Genomic DNA, 8941 nt, shown 5'->3' with positions numbered 1-8941 from the left:
TCCACCTTGTCTAGTCCTGTTAGAATTTTACAGGTTTCTATGAGATCCGGCAACTTTCTAAGCTGCAGCAAATATAATCAAAACTGATTCAATCGCTCCTCATACTTCAGTCCCGCCATCCCAGGAATCAGTCTGGTAAACCTTTGCTGCAATCCCTTCATATCAAGAACATCCTTCTTTGGATAAGGAAACCAAAACTGTACACAACACCCCAGGTATGGTCTCACCAAGGCCCTGTAGCAAGATGTCCCTGCTCCTGTACTCGGATCCTTTCGCTGTGAAGGCCAACGTACCATTTGCCTTCTTCACCACCTGCTGCACCTGCATGCTTATTTTCAGTTACTGGAGTACTAGGACACCCAGGTCTCGTTGCACATTCTCCTCTCCCAACCCATAGTCAGATTAACATATTATCAGTGTTAATGTTTCAGATTTATGACCTTTCATTCGAACTAGGAAAAGTTAGACATGTAATAGTTTTTCAACAATGAGTGGGTGAAAGAAGGACAAAAGAAGGTCTGTGAAAGGGTGGAAGTTAAGAAGATTACATGGCAGAAGGGTTACAGGCCAAAAAGGAATGGTGATGACGGAAACAAAGAAACAAACAAAACAAACAAACAAACCAGGTGCTCAGCTGTCTGAAAGTGATAATAAGAGAAAAACTGAAAAATGCAAAGTAATGGAAATAAACTATGGGGACAGAGTTTGGAGTCTGAAATTGTTGAACTTGATGTTGTGACGGGAAGGCTGTAACGTGCCTGATGAAAAGATAAGGTGCTATTCCTCAAACGTAAGTTGAGCTTCACTGAAACAGTGCAGCAGGCCAAGGACAGAGATGTCAGTGGGATCATTGAAATATTTGTGGATCGCATATGTGATTTTGAAACATATGCTCCTGATCAGCAAGGCTTCCCAGGATGTGTTTGGAAAGCGAACCTTATAATTTCACTATTTGGCTTCTAATGTTTTAATTTGTTTCTTGTATTTTTTTTACGATCAATTGTTTACTTTCATTATTTTGGAAACTTCTAAAGATCACCTCAAATTGTTTTTCCTTCCCCAGAGGACAAAGTCCTATTCATCTTCCCGAACAAATAAGATTCCTGAGGTTGAATATTATGCAAATTGGCCTTTGCTATGTCATCTCAATGGCCAAAGTATCCTTCTGATAGTCTAAATACGAGAACAACAAACAATACTCCAGGAAAGGTTTAATCAGTACTTTTTTATTGGGTTCCAATTTTTATCTGTATCCTATTCTATCACAACTGCAACTACAATCACTAGTTTGATTGTTGCAAAGTTGTTTCTGCAATAACTGTGATATTCCTTTCCTGATCAATATGATGCCTGACTTTTGCATTTAACACAAACTCCATATTCTGGTCTTGTTCCGATTATTTTTGCATCACCACTAACCTGCACTATATATGAAGTTGCTAGTTTTCCCAAAAGTTGCAACTTCCATTCAACTTACATTATTTCTCCATATCTGCAATAGCTCTAAATTTAGTGTATTTTGCAACCCTTGATATATTGTTTTTCATTCCGTCCATAGGTATCACTCCCGGATCCCCTTTTCTGCTGGAACATTTCCCTTTTCTGGCACTATTCCAATTAAGTCAATTCCCCATCCAATGCTTCTGTTAATATATTTGGTGGTTTTTAATTTTCTATCATTTCATGCAACTGCCAGAATGGCAGTGACATCTACTTTTATTAAAATAAATTTGGAGCACCCAATTATTTGTTTTTCCAATTAAGGGGCAATATAGCGTGACCAATCCACCGAACCCGCACATCTTTGGGTTATGGTGGTGAAACCCACGCAGACACGAGGAGAATGTGTAAGCTCCACACAGTGACCCGGGGCCGGGATCGAACCCAGTTCCTCAGCACCATAGGCAGCAGTGCCAACCACTGCGCAACCATGTCACTCATTTGGCAGTGACAGCTACACGATGAAGAAATGATTATATAATAATTCAACATCTTAATTCAGCGCAGTTTCCTCTTCCTGTGCCCATGCTCGCTGCCCTTTTTATAATCCTATCTGTGATTTATTTTCTATGACTCATAGAGTTGGTAATGAAGCGATGGAATTATGTTTGTGCCTTTGCAATCCTTTGGGATTTTTAAATTATTGGTTAAAGAGTTGGCAATATTTTGCTCACTTCCACTGTGAGTGTTTTTTCTGTACCTAGTTACATACTTTAGAAACATATAACTTTTGTAATAAACAATTCTGTCATTTACCGTATACTGCCTATTCTTCTCTGAAAACCTAATCCTCGGATTAGGCAAATCACCACCCTATTCCTCTGTAAAAGGTGGAAATAAACTGTTTGGAGGTTTTTCTTCCCCTTATTAAATGATTTGACACTTTTGATTTATAATACCTTGCCTGCGATTTAAACAACCACTGAAGTTATGTATTTTTAATATGATTTTTTTTAATGTCCTCTGAATCCTTCTTAAATTATTCTATTTTAGGTTGCTTCTGCCTGTCCCTAATCCATATCCCTGCTTGGTTATGTTGTCCCTTTTAGTTTAGAAAAGTGAATTTTGACTGCAGCCTCCCTCACCATCATGGATTCTACATATATTTTTGAGCCCATAAAAACTTCGTTTTTGTATCGCCGCAAAAGTCTATTCTTTTTAAGCATTAATATTTTTGTGTTATTGCCATTTCCGTACAACCTCATGAACATTTCACATCTGACAAATCAGAGGATCTAAGATGTTCCTCAGGTTTGAGCTTGAATCCCCACCGCTAAATCCAAAACCATTTCTGACCTCTCCAACATCTGCCTTCCACTGTCTCCAGGAACATGACGCATTTCTTAGTTGTTTTGCTGCTGTGACTCAGGTCAATAGGTTGGGTAACTGAAATCTCTATCAACCCTGTAAACCTGGTGTGTTGGTGTGTGAAGGGGGCATCGTTTTCTGGAAATCTCTGAAAGCACACCCTGCAAACAGCGGGCAGCAAATTCCAAAGGACTCTCCAGATGGTTTGTCTCGGCGCTTAGTTGCATACCCAAGTCATTTTGCAATGGCTCAGGAACTTCCTGCTTAGGAACATATTGCACCAACCCATCCCTTCTAACCTTCCATTGCATCTTAGTATACCGAGATCAGAAAAAGTTACATCAACTGCTTGGATAGTATGTCAAGCCATGAACTCGGCTTGATGCCTGACTTCAAGTTGGACTTTACAGGCAGTGGTTCCTTAATCGCTGATCGTGATAGTTCAGATCGCAAAGCTTTTGTGTCTGCTCGAGTTTAATACAGTTTCTCTCCCTGTGCAAATAGTTCCTCTTTTTCTACGCGGAGTTCCTTCAGAATATTCACATTTAAAACCTCACTAATAACTATTGTACTTGGGTCTATTTCCTATTTGGCCACCGGGTATTCACAAGAATTTCTCATTCTGGAAAGAATTTCGACAGCGATTTACTGACGACTGAATTGTCAACTTGTTCCGAAGGTTGGGAGGTCGAGGCCCTAAATTGTCATATTTTGAAATTAACGTTGAAATATTCATTGCCTGCTGAATTCAATCAGATTCCCATAGAACTCAGCTCCAGATTCATTCAACTAGACACATTTAACTTGATTGGATGCCTCCTGTGCCATCTCTTAGCGTTAGAGCATGAATTGTGTGTAATAGCAAAGCCAATCACCACCCTACTAAGAATGCGTTTCGACTGCAGAGCAAATAATATAGCAAGTCAATCAGAGACATTTACATCGATGCGGCTGATATTGCCGTGAATCTGACCTTGGGAAGACGTAGGGAAAACTAACCATTGTTTAAGCAAATAGAGTGGGACATAATTTACCAACCTACAAATTAAATGAAATACCTATAACACTGGTAGTCAATTGTATGTAGACATGTTTCTGCTTTGTGAATATTTATTACCATTTTACTTAAGGGATCAAACATTTAAACAAATTCAAATTGCTTTAATTTCCGGAATGAGCTCCTTCATTACCAGGACGAACCCCAATATTTATTCGACTCTTGAGTTCTGACTGCCCATTGGCAGAACCATGTTTCGACAAAATGATTTTACATTTACACCTACCTCTGCCCCGTTATTATTACACAAAGTGCTGGGATGCATGAAATGTAATGCAGAAGTTTGAGAGCTGACATTCCCGTGTTAAAACCGCTCACTCTGCTCATGTCCCCAGCACTAACACAATGGGAGGCACTCAGTCAGGAAGACAGTTCCATGTGCCTGTCCGGTAACCCTGTCCGGAATAAACTCACGCAAGCGCCCGATCGAGCACTCTGGTCCGGATTCCGCTTGCCCGGGGAGTCGGTCTCGCATTTTCTAAAACAGTGAGATGTCAGCGACCCAAACCAAAGTCGTTAAGTCAGATTCCTCAACGGGGGGGGGGGGGGGGGGGGGGGGGGGAGCCACCGGTGCGGCTGAAAGTGGGCGAGGAATTGGAGAGAAAACCTTGTTGGATGGAAGCCCTGAATTGATAGGGCAGGATCATCTCCTGCCCTGTGGCAGCGTTGACCCTTCACTTTGAGCGAGAAGCGAAGTTTACAAGTTGCAGTGAGTGAGTGGGCAGAGCGCTTTGTGAAAGATACGCTGGATAAATGTTAACCCCTTTCCCCTTCCGACAGTGAAAACGCAGGAACAAGCACATCTTTATACAATGAACGTTTTGTTTAATGTGTGCCGAGAGGTTTACAAGCTTAATGCACATTTTGCAGAACTCGAGGTCAACAGTCTATATTCGATTGGACTTCACCTGCCCAAGAGAGTGATAGGAGTGTCTGCATCATTGTATTTGTGAAGGAATTCACACAGTCAGTCGGGATAAAGCCCCAAACACCTATTAACCCCCGCATGCAACGCGCTAGTAAGTAGTTTGTGGAATTAGTACAGGATTTGCTCCTATCGCACCCATCACTTCTCGCACAGTTCAGCTGAATGACTCCAGTCCAGAATTCGCCACTTCCCTTGCTTCGGCTCCTCTGTATCTTCACTCTTGAAGTATCCGTTTCAAAATACTTCAGCACACCCCTGGACAAACTCATTCCCTGTCCCAAAACCACTTGGCAGTCCTGGGAGCGGAATTAACAAGGTTCGATAGAACCAACTTCTTACCTACAATCTTTCAATGCTGGCTGTGCTTCTCTGCATCCTGTGGTGCTGTTACAGACACATACTGGTGCAGTGTGACTATCTTCAACATGCACTGATTGTTGATGCGCCAGGTTAAGTTGCTTCTTGAATCTTGCCCGAATATAGCCCAAGTATAGACAATGTTCCGATTCCTGTAACTTTGAGAAAGCTGATAGAAATGAGATCCAAAGCGACCAAGGAGACTGCCCAGGGATTGCTGTAGAACCGATTCTCCCCACACTCTGTGTGTGTGTTTGACACTCGATGTCTCCAGTCAATTCCCGGGGTCAGTCCATGTGTCGGAGCCCCGCAGGTTGGGAGGGGGTGCCTGCAGGAGAGGCCTAGACCGCACCCAGGGGTTAGGGTGCTGGTATCTGAACTCGCTCCCCGGCCTCGCTGGCGGAGACGGTGAACTCGGTCAGACCCTGCATCTGGTGCTCCTCCAGAGCCCCCTCCTGCCCCTTCTTCCCCAGCACCCAGCGGGGGCACAGCCACGCCTGGCAGCTCCTCCAGACGCTGTCCGACAGGCAGATGTAGAGGATGGGGTTGGCACAGCTGTTGAAGTAGGAGAGGGCCACCATGAACTCGAAGGACCTCCTGATGGTGAAGCTATCGGGGATGGGCAGGAAGACAGCACAGATGTTGATGGTGTAGAAGGGCAGCCAGCAGATGGCAAAGACCAGGACGATGGCCACTACTATGGTGGTGACCTTCTTCTCGGAGTTCTCGCACCCGCTGCTATGGGAGGAGACGAGGGCACTCTTTATCCTCAACAGCAGCACGATGTAGCAGAGGGAGATGATGATAAAAGGCAGGGCAAATCCCAGCACAAAGGTGTAGATAATAAAGGCGGTGGACCAGAGCAGCACGGGCTCCGGCCACACTAAGGTGCAGATATCCAAGGTGCCATCAACATCCGAGTAGATAGCCATAGGGATGACAGGGATGAAGGATATGACCCACAGGATGACACTGACTCTCTTTGCCAGCCTGGGACTGCGCCACCTGGAAGATGTGATGGGGTGCACCACAGCCAGGTACCTGTCGATGCTCATCACCGTGATGCAGAACACACTGGTGAACTGGTTAATGCCGTCCAGGATCATCACCAGTCTGCACATGAAGCTGCCAAAGGGCCAGCGGCGGAGGGCGATCTGCAGGGCGAGGAAGGGCAGTCCCAGCATGAAGAGGCCATCCGCCAGGGCCAGGTTGAAGATGTAGATGTTGGCCACCGTCCTCAGCCTCGCCTGCTGCACGATGCTGAAGATGACCAAGGAATTGCCGGCGAGCCCCAGCACACAGACCAGGCAGTACAGGGTGGGGAGCAGGATGTCGTAGATACTCGAGGCCGCTCCATCCTCAAAGTCCTGGGTGTGGTTCACGGTCCAGAGCCCAGAGGAGAAGTTGGCAGCAGTATCCACGTTTAACACAGACACGCTCCCTTCAGCTGGGGGGGAACTCATTGTTGCTGCTGCTGCTGCTGATGCTGAGGCAGAATTAGGGCATCCGAGCCCCGGGCGAGGGGATCAGCAGCTCAAACCTGTGGAGGTCTCACCAGCTGAATGGCCAAGCCGGAATCTCCCCCCCTCATCGTCTCAGCTCCGCATCCCTGGGCCGTCTGCAGTCACTTCCAGCCTTTTCCACAACCCCATCCGCTCAGTGGGCCAGATTGCTGAACTCGACTTTCCATAATCACTCTCCCTTTCAAATACTTTCCAAACTTTCTTGCTATCGAATTACTTTCTCAGTGGGTCATCAGTTAAAGCGCAGCGCCCACTACAGCAACTAATTACAAATTCCATCACTCAACCCTCCAGAGCATTTGCGAACAGCAGCGTCTGATTTCCCCGAATCCTTCCCTCCTCCCGCTTGCTCTCGAACAACTCGTGTGTTGAAACTTCCAGTGTGGTGTTTAAACGCAGCAGATGGACCCGTGCTCACTGAATTCCAACCTCTCCAAACATCCAGATCCGCGGGCAATGGGGTATTATCAACTCTCAGGTATTTAGCGGAATAAAAATAGCATTTTGGGATGAAATCTTGGGAAAGGTTGCGGGATAGGGCTGGATGTGAGCTGGCGGATAGACAGCAATCTTATTCTATCACAGGCTGGAGTAGAGGGGGAATAAACATTGGGAAACATGTTGCCAATTCTTATAGAATTAGAAAGAGGGGGAACGGTCCCCCCCCCCCCCCCCCCCCAGTTTTAATAAGCACTTTATTAAAAACAGCTTTCAAATAAAATGCACATGCAAGGCATACCGGATGATTGAAAGTATTTGAACAATGTCCTTAAACAGACAGCTCCGGATGCCACTTTTTTCTGGGTTGCTGCAATGATTATGTCAAAAGATATCCCTGGAATTTCTGAAAATGTTCGCCTTCCTCATCAATCACACTTCACGCCTAATTTAACACTTTCCCGTTTGGCAAATGTTCATCATTCAGGAATAAACCATGGCCCTCCTGGAATCCCGCTGATTGATGAGAGAGATGCTGGCCCGGTGTAGTCTCTGAAGCCTCTCTCGTTCAGCCCCCGGGGTCCAAGTCTGCTTCAGCCCTCCAGCTTCTCCCCTTTTCCCGCAGAGTCTGAAAAGAGGGCTTACTTTTTTCTAGGCCACAATCTTTTTTTTTTAGGAAAGAAAATCACTGCAGATTACATCCTAAATCTGCACCAAGGTAGGAACCTCACCGCGTTTCATTGTTGAGGCATCTGGATCTCAGTCACGTTTTTGCGATCATTTGCAAAATAAGGCAGCTCACCAACTTCTGAAGGGCAACTAGGAATGGGCAATAAATGCTGGCCCACATCCTGGAAATGGATTTGAAAACATAGTTTAGGGGGCATCGTTATTGAAGTTGGATATGCGAAATACCATATCGGGGATGGCTGGTTCAGAGTAAGGGATGAAATGCCGTTACTGGAGGCGCTGGTCGTGGGGAGCCGTCCACTTTCTGCAGCACCGGTGCTCTGGTTGACAGTTTTGCAAAGCTCTGCACCAAACGGGGAATACATGAAATGCACAAGCTGCCTCCGCAGAAACGGGTGGGCCAGGGGCTGTTTTTTGCTCCATGCTCACCTCGAGCTGGGTTGAGGGTCCTTTGGTGCTGCCCTACCCCCCCCCCCCCCCCCCCCCCCGCGGTCAGACACTCCTGCAGACGACCACTGGCCCCATGTGGGACAGGCTCAAAGTGAAAAACTCACTTCGAAAATCAGAGCGACCCGTTTTCGCTCTCAACTCATTTTCTCCTTTTGAAATTAACCACTCTTTCAAAACTGGCCTTGACTCCAAGGTTGAAAAGGACTTTTTAAAAAAACATTGGTTTGGAGAAGTGTCGTAATGGGATATATTTTAAACAATGGCTTTGATCCAACAGCCTTTTCGGATTATATATATATATATATATGCACACACACATGGATTTGACAGATGCACGGGTGCCTAAAGTGAAAGAAAGGTAATGCCCATTTCATTTCTTCTGCACTCAATCCAGATGTTTGCAGCCCAGTGGGGGAGTGTGCTTTGTAGTTGATTGTTAATTACGGTCATCCTCAAACCGGTTAACGGGGATTCCAGGAAATAGCACATTCCTGTCTAATCTTCAGATTTTCCAATTGTAGGAGAGAGAGAAAATAAGCGGCGATCTACCCCGCGTTGCACCTTTACTGTGAGACAAGACTGAACCCTCCGGGCTCCATAGAAAAGTAGCATTCACAACTGTAATCGCCACAATCGCTTTCTTTAATGGGGATTGGATTTTAAACTTGAATTTGCCCGGAGAGGGAGAAA

General features: G+C 45.5%; 1 protein-coding gene across 1 annotated transcript; it reads right to left on the bottom strand.

The window, feature by feature from the left end:
* Positions 1–4667: 4667 nt before the first annotated feature.
* Positions 4668–7259, bottom strand: LOC119953593 (somatostatin receptor type 5-like). The gene has a single exon (XM_038778001.1). It carries the CDS (start codon positions 6611–6613, stop codon positions 5510–5512), a length of 1104 nt encoding a protein of 367 aa, XP_038633929.1. The 5' UTR covers positions 6614–7259; the 3' UTR covers positions 4668–5509.
* Positions 7260–8941: the final 1682 nt, after the last annotated feature.

The sequence above is a fragment of the Scyliorhinus canicula genome, chromosome 18, assembly GCF_902713615.1.
Source record: "Scyliorhinus canicula chromosome 18, sScyCan1.1, whole genome shotgun sequence".
Classification (NCBI taxonomy): Eukaryota; Metazoa; Chordata; class Chondrichthyes; order Carcharhiniformes; family Scyliorhinidae; genus Scyliorhinus; species Scyliorhinus canicula.
Note: the sequence above shows the minus strand (reverse complement) of the source record. Positions and strands in the feature narration are given on the sequence as shown.